Source organism: Schistocerca nitens, chromosome 3 (assembly GCF_023898315.1).
Source record: "Schistocerca nitens isolate TAMUIC-IGC-003100 chromosome 3, iqSchNite1.1, whole genome shotgun sequence".
In the NCBI taxonomy this organism is placed as follows: domain Eukaryota; kingdom Metazoa; phylum Arthropoda; class Insecta; order Orthoptera; family Acrididae; genus Schistocerca; species Schistocerca nitens.
Genome location: NC_064616.1, coordinates 248,473,897 through 248,494,839, shown reverse-complemented (window position 1 = coordinate 248,494,839; position 20,943 = coordinate 248,473,897). Strand labels below are relative to the sequence as shown.

The 20,943-nt window shown below is 37.3% G+C and overlaps 1 protein-coding gene across 3 annotated transcripts in view; it reads right to left on the bottom strand.

The window, feature by feature from the left end:
* LOC126248209 (protein ROP) overlaps positions 1 to 20,943 on the bottom strand; it is a 94,477-nt gene that overhangs the window by 42,302 nt on the left and 31,232 nt on the right. For 2 of the 3 annotated variants that reach the window (XR_007545427.1, XM_049949022.1), the window contains exon 5: positions 3,141 to 3,289. Coding sequence is in view for 2 of the 3 variants with exons in the window: in XM_049949022.1 (XP_049804979.1) it covers positions 3,141 to 3,289 (149 nt within the window). In the remaining variant the exon portion in view is untranslated. Of the gene's footprint in view, positions 1 to 3,140; positions 3,290 to 9,965; positions 10,070 to 20,943 lie in introns of all 3 variants that reach the window. The other variant, XM_049949023.1, reaches the window with a different exon arrangement.

Genomic DNA, 20,943 nt, shown 5'->3' with positions numbered 1-20,943 from the left:
TTGTCATAAAATAAAATAAAGTTTATTTACGCCACACTTCGAGTTGAATTTCACATGTTGAAGCCATGGGTGTCTTTTCACCTTCAGGTCAAAGGAGCACTGGAGCAAACAAGTTTGAAAACCACTACAATAATGCCTCTGTAGTAACATCAATGTAAGCTCTAACTTTCTGTATGGTGCTTGTTCCTTCAATTAAATCAAAGATTTCTCAGCATAAGGTCACTTCTTTAACATGATGTAAAATTTAATTGTACTAAAGAGAAATATTTTTCATGGTAATGTTTCAAATTTGATACTCATACAAACACAAAAAAATTGTAAAATTCAATGCCCATTTGGTCTCCATATAAATCTGGAAAGACATAAGGCTGAATGAAAAGTACAGATTAAGATGGAGTGCTGGGTCTTCAAAATTACATAGTTTTGTTTGTCAAAGTGCCCAGATTCTGTGACTCAAAATTTCCCCAATTCCTCATAATCATTAAAAACGGTTGTATAACAGCTGCTTTTAGGGGGTTTGTTCTCAACTTGTTAAATGAAATGGTTTCTCCAGTGCAATCTTATACAATAAAACACCAGTATTAGTATTCTACTCCGAACTGCCTATTCATGAATGAGGTGGTTGAACTTTCATGTTCAAAACTGTTCAACAACAGTAATATTGGTACCTTGTATTATTTATTGTCAACCTTGCAGGTGTGACAGGACACAGAGATGCTTGATAATATGCCTGAATTACAGGGACCAGAAAATGTAGCATCATTTTTTTTGTGAATTCCCCAGTGATCTTTTATGAATTCTGCACAATCAACAATGATATTTGGGGAATCTATCAATTTTTGCAAAATTCTCATCTATATTCATCAAAGCCTGCATCTATTTTTATTTGGAAATTATTAGACATGCAAATTGAAAAGGTTGTCATGCTACATGAGTGAAGACAAACAAAACTTCAGTTCTTGAAAATTTACTGTTAAAAAAGTGTTTATTGGGAATATTTTGACTGGAATATTTGCTTTTGCAAAACTTTCAACAGCTTTTTCCCAAAATGGCCTTTGTTTTCTTTGTCTGTATTTAAGCTTACAACAAATGATTGCTCTGTTGAAAAGCAGTGGCATTTTCCCACCTGTGAATTGAAAGCATCTCCAGTTTAAGCTGTTTCTTGACATTCTTTGTCTGGTCCCATCCATATTGATGATCACAAGCTATAGCACAGAGTGCAGGCAAAAATACAATGGCAGTTGGTCACAAGCTTAAAACAAACTAGAATTCTGAGTGCCCGAGGGAGAGGAATTGTGCAGGAAAACAAGCCCGGCTTCCCTCTCGCAGGACAGGGGCCCATACCCACAGTAACACTACAACCATGTTCTGCGAACGCAGAATTGACACACTGTCACAGGGATCGCCAATTTCTTCTGTTGATGTAAGGGTCATAATCTAAATCTATAATGGAACAGGATTAGTCACTTCACTCATTTCAAAATAAGAAAAATAAACAACAAGCAAGACGTAGCACAAAGCATTCAGGAACAGTTACCACACAATTGGTTGTTGAGGATGGTAGAGTATGGTTCAAGAAGTAGTTCAGTCCTGACCTCTAGTGGTATTCGATGCAACCACACCTCAAAACATCTGTCACCTAGTTTGTCAAGTTAAAAGTGTTTACTCTATACCAACTTCAAAATTTTGCTAAAAAACATGAGTGTTTCTCTTCACTATAAAATGTGAGGTCCCACGGCTAAGTACTACATTGCATTACGCAGCATGTATCTTAAATAGACCACTCACCTATCCACAAACGGCAGGCATCAGAGCATCATTGGGTTTGTGCAATGTTTATTTTGCAATCAAGTTCTGACATATTATCTTTCCAAACTGGGCTTCGCTAGATGATGTACAATACCAGTAACTGAACACTGATTACATCTTCAAAACTCATATGCTGAAAACAAAGCTATTTCAAACTCTCTCTGTTAAAATAGTTCCTCCGGATATTTGGTGGTCATAGTTCCTGTCTGGCAAAATGGGACATTTCTTTTAAACTGACAAATTGGATGTAACTTGGGAAGCAGAAACCGGGACAAATCGAGACACTTCTCTTAAGCTTTGTGATTACTACTGTCTGTAGTTAGATCAAGATAACGGATCTCTGAAAGATCATCACATAATTAGTTCAGTTTTTGCTGCTTTCGAATAATTATAAAATTTGGAGCTTAGCCTAGAAGTACAGTCCACTGATTTCGAAGACATCTGATGTTTAACGGTATGATAGTAAATTGCTACTTCCACTGCTGTTACTATTTTGCCCTGTTTAAATGAATTTGAAACAAAGTAACTGTCCATTTTTTAAGTGTTTTCAGAGTACATGATTGATTTATGCTTCACACTAGCAAAATGATCCTCAGTATTTGCTCTTCCCCATGTGCAATGGAAACAACTTTTTCTTGGAATGAACACTTCCTCTTTGGCATTTTGAGTTCACTTTAAACAATTAAACACTTTCATAACAAATTAACCACTATATGACTCGAGGAGAGAAACAGAGGACCATATTGCTGCAAAGCTTAAATTGAACTGAAATTAGGGACATTAATGGAAACTCAACAGCAATAATACTTGTTAAGGGAATCAGACAACTACAATGATAAAAACTTTCATTACTTAGCTTTTTTAGCTCAATAGCGGGAGTTGAAATACAACAGATCCTTGCAAGAATTTGGAGGAAAATAGATAGTATGAGAATATTTCTCTGAAATTCAAGATCGAGGACAAACTGATGTCTTTAAAGTATTTTTCCAGACACCAATTTATTTAATCACAAACCAAGACTGTCCCAAAAACCTGGACATCTGCCAAACCTATCTACTTTCAGACAGTTAATAACAATGCAACTATGTAAAATATTTACTTTTTTACCTGTTTGTTACAAGGAAAAGTGTCACTGTAACATGCTAAACAATATTAATTTTGATACATTACAGGAAAAGTAACACTCAGAACAACTATCTGGCTGGTAAGGTTCACTGATTTTAAAGCTTTTATTTAAGAGCCAATTCACATATCAGCTCAATGCACTAGTATAACATTACAATTGACACTCATTTCTTACTAAATTAGTGGATAATTAATTGGCAACATACCATCGATATCTGACTGACGGGTACTCTCCAAGAGTAGCACACAAGGTTGCTATTTGTTCAGCAATACGTTCCATGTTTGCATTTCGACCACCAGCACAGGAGGGATTGTAGAAGCATTGAAATGTATCAGGTGAATCCAGAGAAAATACCTAATAAAAATCAAATATTGATGTTAAAATTGTGGGAAAAATTATCAGTTCTATTAGCAAAACAACGAGTAATGTTTATGCCTAAACATGTATATACAGCATGTTTATTATATACACAATTGTGTGCAAGGGGGGGGAGGAGGGCACAAGATAAACTTTGCCAGAGAAATGTATTAATTGTTTCATGCAACTCCAAAGCATACACAAACAAAACAACAACTTGCGTACACTACACATAATAGAACGAAACTGATAAACACACTAACATTAAGCCAACCATGAAGGAAGTAACTGCATAAATATTTATCTAAAGGCATGATGGTAACTGTACTTAAATTCTTCACTATCAAGATATAAAGTCATGCAACCATTTCTTCATTTATAAGACAGAACCAAACCCAAATTCCATGTTCAAATGTAATTATAAACTACAACAATGATTATTTATTTCTGACATGAAAAATTTACAGGACCCTTAAACAGTTCATTTTAGTTGTGACATCACGGTGACTATTACACTGCTATTACATTTCAGTGTTAACACTATGTTCAGTGTTAACACTATGTTCAGCATGCTCCTTGTTCCTACATACAGATAATACACTGGCATGTTTCCATCTTTCATAGAGATATTAGGCCACCTACGAAACCTGGCAATGTGAAACATGGAATTAATATAGAATGTTAAAAACATTACTTTAAAATCAAATTAGTACGAGATTATCACTAAAAGTGTTACTTTTGTGTTTCATGTTCTTCAAACCTACAAATTCTTTTTATGATCATTATTTTGCCAGGCTGATTTGCCAGTTTCAACTCTTGAGTGGGTTTACAGAAGGAAACTAAGTCCAAAACACATTCAAACATGGATATTCACTGTTTTAGTCCTATTTCAGGATTACTAAGAAACTTTATTGAATGGTCTTTTCTTTTTCACACTATCCTCCAAATATCTAACTTTAAATAAATCTAGAATTTTCCCAATAATTCTTTTACAAAAATATTCCATATTTAATTAACAAAATGTGTATAGCCAGTAGCTAAGATTAGTTTCGAAGTATCCCATCTCCATAACAATGTTATGTTTTACTACTGAATGGGAAAACATAGCTGCCAGTTTTGGACATCACAATTTATCAGGTGGTGGGTCTCTAGGACATTTTGTTTACTATACAGTGTTACACCAGATAACACTGAGATGCCACCACCATTCAGACCTTTGGTATTTATAGAACTCTGAGTTATAGGACCCAAGCAGTGTAACAGTGGCAGCCTCCCTGGCAAACTGTGCACCTGTAACCGAATTTTAAGGAAAAAACGCATCAAATTAGGGAAGTTCTGAAAGTGAGATTTCAACCATGATGATAGTGTAGTTCTATGAACAAAATTGCAACAAGTTTTCCCCATGTGAAATTCCCTGATTTCCAAACAAGTTTTAGCACTTCTCACTGACAAATTTTGAGATCTCTGGTGTAAGTAAAGAAATAAGTTGAAAAAAATGCAAGGATTTCTGCATTTCCGAACATGTGAGCAAAAACTAACTACTAACATCAACATCTTTTTGTAATGAACTGTTTTTAGATGGAGAAAGCAAGCCAAATGGTAAATATGTTTCATTGGGACCACTGCCATTATTTCAATAAAGCAAAACACGTTTGATGACACAAATACGCATTCTGTTGGAGTCACAAGACAGATTTAAAATACCCTCACTGCTTTCAGAAATAAGCTCACAAAAAGTAGGCCTCTTTAAAGAAATGTGTAAGGTGGAGAAGAGCTGTATAAACCAACACTATAGGTGACTGCCAATACAATGTTTCTTCTATTATGTTCATTATTGTCAGTTACTACCTACTGGTTGTGTCTATTATTCTACAGGTAGTGTGTTTTCTTCTTCTTCTTTTAAGAAATACATGAGTACATAAAATTGGCAGTGATTGCCACAATTTTCTTCTTCTTATCATCCATACTTTCTAATATATAAACTACTTTGAAAGTGCCAGAATGTACTAGAATAAATAAAATCGCTATAAAACTTCACACTGTACAATGCACTTGTGGTGAGACAGTCACAAGTCCTGAAATCCATCGCCTGTGGCCTCTGGCCTGCCAAGGAGCACTACAGTCCTGGGTAAACCATGAAAATCCACTGCATTACACCACACACTACCAGACCAGGCCTGTGGGCAGATTGGCGAGACTACTTCTGACAGGCACGGCCCGCACTTTAGTGGGAAACTATGGGCTTTAGAAGGGCAGGTCCAATCCGTTAGAGATACCCACAGAAATGGCCTGCAGTTTTGGCCTGTCATGGAAGCCCATTCGTGTGGCTACCTATTCACGTACACAAACACCATGTTGATGAAATGAGACCGCGGTGATTGCCCACACAACAGACAACTTGCGCAAATACTCTGAGAATAAATACTAATGAGGACAGGTAGCAACTCATCATACAGATGATCACTGAGCCACAGACAGGCACACAGAAAAGACAATCACACTCTCACAACTAAATTTTTGGCCATAGCCTTTGTCAGGAAATGAGTGTGCACGCACATTCACACAATCACTCAGACAACTCATGCAAACATGACCGTTGCCTGCAGCCACTGCATCAACAATCTGTGAATCAGATCCAAACAAACCACTCCTCGTGCCTCCCTGCCTCTCATCAGCATCTGCTAGGCTAACACAAAGTAGTGGTGGCAGCACTGACTGCAAGCTGAGGGGAGGGGTGGGAAGGGGAGAAGCAGTAAGAATGAGAGAGTAGGTAAACGGAGCACATCCTTAGCTGCACCCAGCCAATGACGCAGCATGACATCTCAGTAAACGAACAATTTCATGCTACTGAGACAAAAACGAGATTTTTCCAGTGTTTTTTCCTTCAAATTTCCATGATGCATTTGAAATTCCCTGATTTACAGAACTTGTGGCAACCCTGATGAAGCCTACAGCCATTTTTTCTGAGTGTGGCAAGCGTTTAATTAAAAAATAGCCATCACACGGAAGAAACATGTGAAATTAATCAACTTCCCAATGGCCAAGACAGCAGATCCCCTGGGTTCTAAAAAGAATAATATGTGGGGGAGCTGTCAAATTATTCTGTGTGAGCATGTTAAGTGGTACATAAGTCAAATGACACGCATCACACAATAATGATGCATGGATCAGCAGCAGTACAGTCTCATAACTGAAAAATCTGTAGCAGTGAAGCAAGGCATATAAACTGGCAACTCAATAAATTAAGACAATGTTCATATCACTCCCATAGCCTCATGTTTAGGATTTGGGGGGGGGGGGGGGGGGTCCAAGAATTTTATCTGACAGACGTTCAGTCAAGACAGGGGCTTCCAATTTGACAATCCATGGACTCTTACTTGTATCTCCTCCTCCCACAAGAATTTTTGTTCGAAGTCTTTAACACTAGGTATACCTACCCACACCTGTTATCAGTTTTAACAGTAAGCTGCCTGACTCAATCCTTGTTCACGCTACATTTTGGAGCCATTTCTTGTCAAGCTGCACAAATTTGTGACAGGACATAAAATTACGCTCTGTTGTGTAACAGACTCTCCTTAATAATAGCTAAAGGTTTTCAGCTCCGAAATCTGAAAAAAGTTATGTCCCAATTTCACGCCTGAAATTTAACACACAGTTTTCACAAAATGCATACTTAAAAATTTAACAGCTGCTATTAATTGCGTGTTATTGGTCAACAGAAGGAAAGGGGGAAAAATAAACATTTATAGCTTGCTGAAGTTGTTCTTTAATGATATTCGCCTTTTAACTGGTGTGACAGTTTAAAGAGTTAGACAACAAATCACTATGTCTGTCATTCAGTCTCCATTGGGTACTGTGGTTTTTTCCCCCCAGACAGTGGCTTTCACTTCTAGCAAAACTAACTGTAAAAGTGGAAAATCACATTGAGATACAGATTCCACATTTAACTGCAAGCTTCTTGTCATCATTTACTTGAAACTATCTTAGCTGCCCCCCTCCTTCTACCTAATACTACTACAATTACGACATCCAGACCACCAATTACAAAATAAGATGGTAGAAAATTTAGAGTTTAATATCCCATTCGTGTCAAGCTCATCTGGGCAGGAATGCAGGAGGATACTGGTCACATCCTTCTATATGAACTGTCCTAGGAAAATTACTAAACTTAAATCAGGATAGACATTTTAACACTGACCATCTTAAACAAAAGTCCGATGATTTAATCACTGCACCACATTACCTGGGCCCAGATAAAAGACAGTTCAATAACAGTAGCAACTTTTCAGCCCGACTGTACTAAAATCCTATAATACCATAATGTAACAATCACATACCAATTCTGGACAGACTGTTACATGACATTTCTCCTAACTGATTAATGGCTACATAGGTTCATAGGCAATAACACAAACAAAATTAATTGTTTTGATGAGAATACGTTACCTCTCAATGAAATATACTAATGATCATGATGACTTTTTATGCAAACAATGACAAAGAGCCTATGTCGAAAGAAATAAAAGATCTTTCATGAACAAAATTTTGTAAAGCACACAGACACAGCCAGCCTTCCATAATTCTTATCTACATTCATACAAATGTTCCCAGTTCAAGAGTGGCGACTTACATCAACAAAGAACAAACTTTTCTAAGGTCACAACTTATGCAGTTAGAAAGCTGGTTATGAATTATGTGGCTTTGTTGACAAACAGCAGCATTGTTTATTAAAGCTAGTGACTAAAAATCTGAAGTGTGTTTGGCATTTGGCTAAAACTGGAAAGCAGTTATGAGATATCCAGCACTCCCTACATTTGAGAAGCCATATTGGGTTCATTATATTTTGGTTGTTTTCATATTATAACTTACGTGTTACGACTGTATGATATTTTAATGAAGATTTATCACACTAGGTGTGATGTGTTATAATTAGATGCCACTGAATGACATTAGTTGCAGATGTTCTAAGAAAATTTACTATGAACATTTTGAAGCATTATTTTGTATGTGAAGAGATGTGTCTTGTTACATTGAAGGTAGTAGGTTCAAAGGTAGGTGTATCACTTTCACATTTGTAACACATTCTGGAAGTTTCCTATTCATGTAACATTAGTACATTCTGCAATATTCATTGGTATTTATGTATAAGAGCGTGCTCTCTCAGTAATGAATTTCTTCAATTTTGTGAGTTCAGTCTGAGTAAAAATATGAAACTGATGTGAGTGAAACAACCAGCAATGACATTTATGTTGCTTCTTGTCACAAGTATTTGACCTTTTTTCTTCAATATGTTGTGATTCCTGAGGGTGTGATTAGGCAGGAACCAGTACAGCTTGAAGTGTTGCAAGTAAAATGCCCAGTAACAATATATTCTTGCCTGTCACAAATTTTTGGCTATTTCTTTTCAAATATGTCACAAGCTCCAATTATGATGTTAGGCAGGAACCTAAGAGTACAGTTTAAATTGTTGCTAATAAAACAAGGGGAAATCATGTTTATAGTCTTGCTTGTCACTAACACTTTGATGTTTATTCGGAATATGTCGCAATTTTAAAGGGTGTGGTTGGGTAGAAACCTAAGAGCGCAACACAAAATGATGCAAATGAAATGAGCAGCAAACCTATTTATAATCTTGCTTGTCACAAATATTTAGCTGCGGACAGATCCTGAACAATTCTTTTGTAAATCTGTCGGTCAAGACAAAGACCGCACCACACAAGTGAGAGATGTCACATGACCGCTGTCCCATTTCAGCCAACTTCCAGAAGCATTCACAATTTTTAGTCAATTGTTTATTGAGGACAATCAATCCCTAGCACTTTCCAAACAACTGCATTTCCTTTAAATGAGTGCATGGTCCAACTTGGAGCAAAAGAAATGTCAAAAGATCAGCAAAGTCACTACCAATTACCTTAGTATCTTTTACATGTTCAAAATTTTTAATGCTGTATAACAGTATCAGTTGCAAAGTTTCAATGGAGACCTTTGATATCTCCCAGTACATAAAATAATTCAACTACTACAAATGAAAATGTGGTTGCTTTACACCCCAACTCAATAGCACTAAATGGTCTGCAAGATTTTGCAACTTGATACCTTTTATTTAATCTCTATAGTGTATGGAGCTGACAGAGGTAAATCTGAAAATGAGGCACAGATAATCAAACTAATTAATAAACTGAAAAACACCTAACCAAACTTAGATATTGATATCAAGGATATGTAAAAACTACAGACAAAACTAATTTACATGATACCATTTTTCACATTTAATTCCTAAAACTAACTACTTTGCTGGTGATAGGATTGTATAATTTACATAAAACAAATGGCACATATCAGTGCACATTATGCAATTTTGAAATTATTATTACAACAAATTGGTTAAAAAGAGAACCATAATTATATTTTCACTCAAAACTTAATTTTTATTATCAAACCTTGTGTGCATCTACTCATATTTCATCATAATTGTAAAGGTTTGTAACTAATTCTCATTTAACATTTTACTACAGACACTTAAGACTACTAATCTGAATCAACTGAGGTAGATTTAACATGCTGTTTCTTGTTCTGAAGGTGGCTAAACTGAACATCAAGTCCGATACTAACAGGCAGCAAGCATTAAAATAGTGAAATCGTCTACACTGGGAGAACGGTAACAGTTACAAACCTGGCACTCATATGGCAAGAATGCTATGTTGATTTCTTTCAATGTCTTTATCTTTTTGGCAGCACAAGATTTACATAATTCATTGAATAATTCCTCTGGACAGACTGTTAACAGAAACCAAAAAGTAAATTCGGAAGTTAACAACATTAGCAAAACTAAAGTAATTGATTTATCAGCAGTTTTTACAACTCGAAAAGCCCTGGAAAGGAAATATGAGTAATTCACTAATTATGCAAATTTTGCACACAATAAAAGCTTGAATATACACACCAGAAATATTACTTAAACTACACCAGCAAGCATGAAAATAAATACATGTAAAAATTAAATCACAATTTAATTTATGAAGTTCCAAAAACCTCTGCTAAAGCAGCAATGAAGAAAAGTTACCTGAAATTCATCTTCAGCATTTTCTAGTAAACATTACACATATTTCACACCAACCAACAGAAAGCGTCATGTTGTTCCCTTCCCACTCCTTAACAGCCCATGCTAAACACCCCACTTTAAGATAACTTTTATTACAGTCATGCTCTACTATAGAATGTACAGTACACTTACTAATATTACAAAAGAACAGTCTTCTGGCAACTGCCAGTATATGAAAACAAAATAACCAAATTATTGCTACAGTAATCAAAAGGAACCACTCCAATGATTTAGGGATACGACTAACTATCACATCCAACACATGAGCTACCAATAGTTTAATACATATCATAAACAATTTTTCTCTCCTTATGGCACTGACCTCTAGCAACAATGCTGAACTACTCAGCAGGCCATGTAGTTCCACTCCTTCGCTGTACTATATACTAGGACAAGTCAACAGAGCTCACAAACCTAAATCCAAACTTCGAAAATTGCTAACACAGAAAAAGAAATGACAGAAACCATAGAATCAAACTGAACTGTTTCTTAAAAACAGATCTGCCCCATGTGTACACATTAATAAAATGAGTAGTTTTGTGAGCCTGATCACACTAAAAAGTGAGAATTTTTGAAGTAGTATCCTGTCAAACATTTGATGGCTAGGACTGGAGTCAAAACATTGTATCAAGTGCTTCTGTAGATGCAAAAGCTATTTTAAATCATTTCACAATTCACACAAAATGCATGAATTTGTGCAATTTCTCTCACCAATGATAGCAGGATTTATTCACACTTCTCATACTCTGTCATGGCTGGTCACTGTAACCTGACATTATGAATCTTTTCCAAACTTCATACTTAACTTCATTTTTTCCCTTCCTCAAGCTCAGCAGCCAATATTTTCTCCACTTCTACTGTCTTGTAAATTATCAACTAACTTTAGTATAATTCTCGTCTATTTAGCAATACACAGGCAGAGAAGAAATAAACTGTACCTTCTACAGCCCAAGAGTAAAACTGTTTTCCTGTCTGTTGCACAAGCTAAATACCAGTTTTAAGGAAGGAAACTAAGAGAAGTGTTAAACTGTTGAATACTTTTCAAGTCTGTAAAAATCACAATACCCATAATGACTGTCTCTAATGAATCCAAACATGGATACCTGTAACAGCATGCCATTAAAAAGCATTCGTGAATGTACAGATATGGTGCACGTGTAGCCCCAGAATCATCATCATCTCATGCGACAGATAATTATACACTGAGATGACAAAGTCGTTGGATACCTCCTAATATTATGTCGGACATCCTACTGCCCAGCGTAGTGCAGCAACTCTATGTGGCATGGACTCAACAAGACGTCGCAAGTCCTTGCAGAAATGCCGAGCCATGCTGCCTCTATAGCAGTCTGTAATAGCGAAAGTGTTGCAGATGTAGGATTTTGTGCACGAACTGACCTTTCGATTATGTCCCATAAACATTTGGTGGGATTCCTGTCAGGCAATCTGGGTGGCCAAATCATTCACTCAAACTGTGCAGAATAATCTTCAAACAAATCACAAACAATTTTGACCTGGTGACATGTTGCATTGTCAGCCATAAAAACTCCACCGTTGTTTGAGAACATTAACTCCGTGAATGGCTGCAAATGGTCTCCAAGTAGCTGAACTGAATAAATTCCAGTCAATGATTATTTCAGTTGTCCAAAGGACCCAGTCCATTCCATGTAAATGCAGCCCACACCACTATGGAGCCACGACCAGCGTGCACTGTGCCTTGTGGACAACTTGAGTCCACACACTAACCCTACTATCAGCTCTTCCCAAATAAAATAAGGAGTCATCTGACCAGGTCACAGTTTTCCAGTCATTTGAGTCCAACTGATACGGTCACGAGCCCAGAAGGGGCACTGCAGGTTATGTACTGTTAGCAAAGGCATTCGCAATGGTTGACCATTGCCATAGCCCATTAACACCAAATTTCACGGCACTGTCCTAACACACACACACACACACACACACACACACACACACACACACACACACACACACACACTTGTCGTATGTCCCACATTGATTTTTGTGGTTATGTTACACAGTGTTGCTTGTTTGTCAGCACTGACAACTCTACACAAACGCCGCTGCTCTCATTCGTTAAGTGAAGGCCGGTGGCTATTGCGATGTCTGTGGTGAGAGGTAATGCATCAAATTTGGTTATCTCAGCACATTATTGACACTACCTCAGAATACTGAATTCCCTAATGATTCTCGAAATGGGATGTCCCAAGCCTCTAGCTCCATCTAGCATTCTGCATTCAAAGTCATAATTCCTGTTGTGCAGCCCTAATCATGTCGGAAACCTTTTCACATGAAACACCAGAGTACAAATGACAGTTCCACCAATTCACTGCCCTTCCATACCTTGTGTATGTGATACTACTGCCATCTGTACGTGGGGATATTGCTATTCCATTACTTTTTGTCACCTCAGTGTATAAGAGCTGCCATGGAAGATGCATGAAATGAAACAGAAATGTAGTAGAAAATGCTTAAATGACTCACCAATAAACAGTGCAATATTCAGCTGATGCACAAATTCAAACTGACAGAATGATTGGTCTCAAGGAAATGGATTTGTTGTATCATGCCATTTTGCCTCATACAGGGCACACTTGAATAGAAGAGTGGGTACTAGACCACAAAATGTATTATCATGGTATGATCATCTTTTCTGTATGGCCATAATGGAATACAGAGCATCATCCACAGCATTCAATCCACACTGGAGAACTGCAGTCTTTGTTGATATGTCACCATAATGAGTCACTGTATTCTGCAGTATGCTGGACTAGGGGCATATACCACTGGCATAATTATTTCATAGTCTACAGATCCCACAAACAACAGTGTGCACTAGAATGTCCTCTACTGTGTCGAGTGGGAAATAGATTTTGATAAGACCTTTTTCAACCTGTTTTATAATGATGGCTTCTTATGTGTGAAGATACTACCATTACAAACATACACCAACTGCCTGCATTGTCGAGCAACACTGCTCAGTTGCCAAATGTGATAGTTTGGAGTGCATTTCGATAAAACATGAAATTCCAATTTGTGCATCTGGGGTATAGCGAACTGTAAGTGTTCCCTCGGGGGAATTTTAGTATGGGATGATCCAATTCTAGTGCCTGTGTGCATGCAAAGGGATATCCGTAAGTAGAAGCAGCAAACAGCTCATGCACTGGCAGTCAAGCAACTGAGCCATATGCTATGAGATTACAGAACATGGCCAAGAGCGAGCAAGCAGGGATGGCCAAACAGGTCAGAAGCAGTAGAACCTCTTTCTATGTAGTACAGGGAACACTTTTACACATGTAATGTCCTGTACCATAACAACAAATTCTAGCATGTGTAACTCTTGTCCTTGAGCAGAGAGCAAGTTTGTAAGTCAATTAGTTCTAATTGCATTTCCAAAGGTATACTACCTGGTGCAACTGAAAATGGAGTGCTAAATAATTTCAGTTCATTTTTTAGGCTATCAGATCCAGAAATATCTCAAAATTCAGACAAAGTTGCACAATGTTTTGCTGAAAATGTATGAAACCTGTCTGGAAGTGATCGCGGAGATGGAAGATATTAAAAAATGTTGTGTTTCCTTTACTAAGCTGTCTTTCAAATAAATACAATTTATCAATTAATGAATTAATTTGACTGCACATGGAAACAATCATTATACTGTTCCCTATAAGTAATATATTTCAGTTATGCAAATGTCTCATGACATCTACCAGAATGGCCGTAAGCAAAGGACAAACAAGATGCAAACACTTTGCTATAGGTCCACTTTGAAGGTGCCCATGTTGCATGGGACTGAGTTGGAATAGCCTGCATTAGAAACTGGGGTCCATTCCTCCATCAGGTGAACTCAGATTACACATTTCAACAAGACAGTTCCCTGTTACATATAGGAATGAAGGAATGAAGGAATATTAGAATATGAAGTCAATGCTGAAGTCTTTAGATGTGGAGTACAAACTCTGGGGAAAGATAGGCATGGAAATCAGCTACACCCTTTTAAAAGGACTATCTCGACATTCACTGTAAGTGAATTCCTTAACCCACAGGAAAGTTAAATCTATATGGCCAAACAAGGATTTGAGCCACTGTCCTCCCAAATAAAGAGTTCAGTGTTGCAATCACTATGTCATCTTCCGGCATTTCATGTAGCATGGAATAAGCCAATTTTCCTTGAGGAACAATCGTACCATTGTTCTCCTTGTCTGTACACTTATCTCAAATGTTGTCTATTGAGTAAAGCTATCATAGTGTGACATTAAGAGTAGTCTGTTCATGGAGTGAGAACTGCAATAAGGGACAAAACTGAGTTCAGCAGCAGGGCAGAAGACAGCAGTACTACAGTGAACGAAACATAAGATGGCTGTTGCATTTCCAGGGACTCTATGTAACAGGGCTTACAAATATAGCAGTAGAACCAAATAAACACCAAAACTCACAGTGATGAGGCAAGCACATTGAAACTTTATACATTTTCCTAGACGAGTTGACTAATATATCGCATATCTCACAAGAAGACCACAAAGGTAGGGAGATTTGAGTTCACATAGAAGCTCACCAGCAATCATTCCCACAAATCATTCATGAGTGGGATAGGACAAGGAGGAAGATACAGTAGTACACAAAGCACCCTCCACCACACACAGTCAGTCAGATCCATGTTCCATGGATCATTTAAACAATTCTTTTAGTGAAATTATGTGGAACAAATCAATTTACATGTATAGATGATACACGATTAGCGTTAACATTTATCAAGAGATTTTAGTCCTACTTATGTCACTACACATAAAAAACTAGTTTTCTTTTAACAAGCTACCACTTTCAAAATTGAAATTCATCCATGGAAGGACGAGTTGTCTACGAGAAAAGACTGTAAAGATTGTAGGTTAAATTTAAAACTTGCTTTTCTACCTGTCAGACAATTTTTATGGTACTGAGCAAATGATCAAATATTTCTGTTGGTGCATATTGCACTCCTTTCTGAGCCACTGACAGCTTTAATAATGGGTAATACTGGACTTTTTTGTTCCTCTAGTGTTGTAGGTATGGATATAACTATTCACCAATTGTGATGGATTATTTACAACTGAATTCATTAGTGAATGTGTGTAGTGGAATGGTGCAGTTAAACTGCCGAACTCCTTAAATAGGAACCTACAAAACGACCACTGGTGAACACACATTCTTACTGCTTGCTTTTGTGCAATCAGTACTTCATTTATAAGTGATGAGTACGCTGGCTTACAGATTATAGATGTAAATGATTCTATGCTAAGTATTAAAAAAGTTGCAGCTGTTTTTAATTATAGATATTACACGGGAAAATAGAAATTAGTAACAGACCACTAGACAGATCAAATCATAGAAAGTATCAAATGAAAGCTGTCGATGTCAGAAAAACGCCGCAATAAGATACACTGTGAATTCTGCACATATCAGAAGTTACAGACAAATTTATAAAATAAAGATATGCAAACGTGCCACAGCCATAACTACTATCACCTACTTCCTCACCTAATAATCCCAGGTAATACCTACCTACAGCTAACTATTAGATGCGCAGCACTCCAAGTGATTATGTAAAAGGCCTTTAATAAAATTTATATTAAATCACTATCAAAATGGGGTATTGCTTCAGTTGTGTGACTGGATTCATCATTTCCTGTCAAAGTTCAAAGTTCAAAGTATATAGTAATCAATGGAAAAATCATTGAGTAAAACAGAACTGATATCCGGCAGTCCCCAAGGAAGTGTTATATGCCCTCTGCTATTCCTGAGCCACACAAATGATTTTGGAGACAATCTGAGTGGCCCTCTTATATTGTTTGCAGATGATGCTGTACTTTACTACCCAGTAAAGCTGTCAGAAGATCAACACCAATTACAAAATCCCTTAGACACAATATCTGAATGGTGCAAAAAGTGGCAATTGCCCCTCAATAAGGAAAGCCGTTTCAGCACTGATAAGAGTTTGGCACTAGAGTTCATCTGATACTACATTTGTAGCCTGGTTGTCATGATTTGGATGATGTGGTTGCCACTAGATATCGTATTTACTGCATGCAGCTTTGGATACTCAACAACAAACTGTACAGTTTCAGACTCACTCCTGTATTATTGTTTAGGTAATGCTTTCAAAAAAGGATGGCTATAGTGATCCTGAGTTTGACATTGAATTTAGCAGCTAAGGAAGTCCATAAGAATGTGATGTTACTGCATTAGAGACTGAACATTACAGTTCTTCAGTTGACTGACAAGTGCTTGCTAGTGGTACAAGAAACAATACATCTACTGTGCTCCAGCCAGTTCCTCCCAGATTTATGTTCACAGGTAACAGTTGTTACAGTTCATAACTACACAGAAAATTAAAAAAAGTATTCTAGTCAACGTGCAGGGCACAAGTATTCTCTGCGTTTATTGCGATCTTTAAAATTTTGTAACTCATTATTTAGAACTTTAAAAGCTATCTTTTTATTCTATATGTTATGCCATTCAGTATAGGATTTTTTAAAATGCAAAATATTTATGGGAATAAAAAAAATAGTTTAAAATGCATTGGTTTTAGACTGGTGTATAACCGATCCCTATGACATTAACTTGAGCCAGGTTAGTACTCAAAGTTGACACTGCTCACAGCAATAGTGGACTTTAAAACTGCTGGTTGGTCAGCAAGTTTTATCACCACTACCGATAGCACTTTTTATGGACTTTCATACAAATTGCACGGAGGAAGATTCACTAGGAACATATATTGGTCTTTGGTTCCATGCTAGACCTTGGTTCCATGCCAGACCATTCTCCTGGAGACTTCACACGACAATGAATTCTCAAAACCAGGAGGTCAAGTTGTATGAATGTCATGCTTCTCAAGGGCTGCTGGCATGTATCTGTGGAAACAGTTTGCATATGTGAAAATGCCTGTATCAAGATTATCTGGATTATGACTATTTATTCAATTCAATTTTAAGTCATCATTGCCCAGTCAATAAGAATTCAGTGACAATAATAAAGGATGGGATCAACTACACGGTTGAGAACAGTATTTCTGAACATTGTCAATTGCTCCTCATTCACCCTTACTTACAATAAAAAGTACTCTTTTTCTACAATAAAAAGCACTGAAAAGTTGTGACATATTACAAAAATAATGACATTTTAATCATCAACAACTGGTAAATGTGAGGTACTTTTAACTGCCTCTCTTCAAAGAGGGGAAGAAAGACTAAAAGCAAGACACAAACAATGACAAGAAGTTCGAAATCACAGTCAATCTGTCACAATTGTCACTTATGTGTGTCTCAATCTCTTGCTCAAGCCACTGAGCATACAACAAGCATGTCAATGTCAAAAGAAATTACTCTTATAACCCCTTGGTTTAGAGTAATGTTGTTTTTTTTTTTTTGCATTATTTAAGCTACTTCTGGGACAAACATGTAACAGGAAATGAGATGAAGATGGAAATCTCCTAACAGTGTAATGAACTTACTGCAATTTTTCCGTTTTGAAATAGGTGAGGTTATAAATGTTATGACTGCAGCAACAGATGCCACACTACACATCCATATTCTCTGGCCACATTAAAGTCAATGGTGTCCTGTATCACTTCAAGTTCTTGTTACAGTCTGAAAATAAACATGAGGCATTCCAAGATGCTGTGTCAGGATTTCATGACATGATCCAACTGAAATGTTACATTCTTCTGCAATCTTTCGGACAGTCAGTCTTCAATTGGAACATACAATTTCATTGACATTCCTGACGTGAGCGTCATCAGTAGATGTTGAAGAGAATCCTGAGTGAGGGTCATCTTTAACTTCCAAATGGCCATTTTTATACCATGTGAACCATTTGTAACACTGTGTACAGCTTAAGCACTCATCATCACCCTAGGCTTTCTAGTGCATTTGGTGTGTGTGTAAACGTTTCCTTGAGTTTCATGCCAAATTTAATGCTGAATCATTTCTCCTCTAACCCTGCCATCTCAAAATTCACAAACCGTACAAAACAACATTCTACTCAATACAGCACTGAACAATAACTAACAGATATACAACAACAAAACTTCCAGCAGTTACACATTCAACACAGGTGGGTGCAGGGTTGCCAACCGCATTTTGCTCCAACATACCAGTCATGAGAAATTATGAATGTTGCACAATCTTTTTGAACACACCTCGTATTTTTGGTGTTTAGCTACACTAATGTGTCAATTGAAAAACCTATGAGCTTTAGCAGTATTTCTCTGAGCTCTACACACTAACAGTTTCAAATAGTATATTGCCATTAACAGGTGCAACCACAAATTGTGCAACATGTATTATTCTCTACTGTATAATACAAAAATATATGATCATACAATTTAGGCTTGCACACACATCCAGTACTTATATATTTGGTAATTTGTTTCTGTGCCTAACTTTTCATTGCTTTATTTAGCACTAACAGCCAGAATTTGTCTAGTTTCAGTCCTCCTCTTGTTCTGTTAAAATTGTTTGAGTGTTTTTGAATTTTTATGGTCTCTCCATATATCTTACTATAGTAATGGGACAAGGGAACCACCAAATTTAATTCTCCGAGAGTACAGTTTTATTAAGATGATATCATTAAAGGCAGATTTGTGTGTCTATGCTAGGATGTACAGAGGGGCCATAGAAAATAAAAAACACCAACTTTAATACATCCACATCAAATGAAATTGGTTGAGGTCAGTGACTGAATGGTCAATTACTACCTCAGTCAATTTTTACTAATATTTGTAAGTATGACATTTGCTATCATCAAGTGCATTACAGTTACATGTACATTAATCTTTACATTTCACTGGAAACTTATCTGGCACACACAGCACATAATAAACAACGTCACTTAACACTTTCACATTCAGATGTTTACAGTCCAACAAATTAACTGCTAATATAAATTTATTTCAGCTGGTATGAAAATAACTGCTGAGCCTTAGTTGGAACGTTGACACATGCGAAGCAGTTATGTTCACACACAGACCATAGCTACTGTGCAAACATCAACACTATAGACAGGTAACACAACTTGCATGCCTAATACATTTCCGAGAGAAAGTCAAGACACCTTGGTGTCTGGTGTCTGGCTGGACTGGAAACTTACATGGGGGGGGGGGGGGGGGCGGCCATACACAATACGTTGCCAACAGAGCGCACGTGAGGTTCAAACGACTACCCAATGCACACTGAAAGCACACTAAATAGGAGGGTGTCAAGGTCCATATACATGACACTGGTTAGACCTCTGATGACGTACACAGCAAATGTCTAGGGATAGGCAACTCCTACATGACTGCACCAACTGCAGATCATACAGAACAAATTGCTACGCATCATTAGCAGTGCTCCACTCTACAGGCGCACCATGCATCTTCACAATGAATACCGCCTTGAAACCCTCAAGGAAATTTTCGAAAAACTCGCCACACAATTATACAGGAACTTGAGACACACTAAAAATTCCCCCTTACTTACTCTGGGAAACTGATCACGACCATAGGTGGAAGCATAAGCAGCCAATGACATACCTTGCTAGGGCATAACCATCTATGGTCAGCTACTAACACTCACTAAAGACAACACTGGCCAGCCCCTGCACATCAGCAACACTGATATGACAACTGCTATCACAGCCGACCAACAGGCCACAGCAGGGAAGCCGACAACCTCACACACTAGCGCACAAACAAACTGCCAATACTACCCCACACAGTGAATCCAATGTACGACCTGTCTGCCACTAACCGATGATGAACCCAACTGTTAAAGGCATGCTGATGCTGACCGAGAAGCCAACAAAGGCACCCAGCTGCAGGCATTGAGTAACATCACTCCACAACGTCTATATCTGCCTGCATCATACCTATTACTAACAAAACTTACCCTTGCACGACCTCCACAACGTCTGTATCTGCCTGCATCATACCTATTACTAACAAAACTTACCCTTGCATGACCTGTCGCAGGTAGCAAGAAAATCGTTACTTCTCTTACAGCCTGACCGAACTATTGCAGAGATTTTTTTCTGTTGGCTCTCGCCTTGGCACTTTTTCTTCTGCCCTTCAAATCACTACCCTTTGTTCAACTTTTGACCCAATCTATCTCCAGATGAGCACGCATTAATAGTTAATCATAACCAGACGTATGCAAACATCGCAGTACCCACATTCTTTGAGACCTCACTTAGTGAAAACTAAAAAATATGCAGATATGGCAATAGACCTTTGGTGTTGGCATCATGCCGGTGTGGGCGCAGAGGGGCTCCACCCTTTTGTGTGTGAAAATTATATTTTTTTATACTGGCATATTGATGTAAAGGCACATATTAGATATTACGATTCTTTGGTATTCCTTGGTTATCCAGTAAGATATTAATATATTTTTCAGTTAACTGCCTATATTAATAAAACAACTATTCCACATTGGAGACGATTTTGAATAAGTTTATATTGTTACTTTATAACTTATTTATCAAACTGTTACGATGTAGTGTGCCATGAATGAAAACTTCT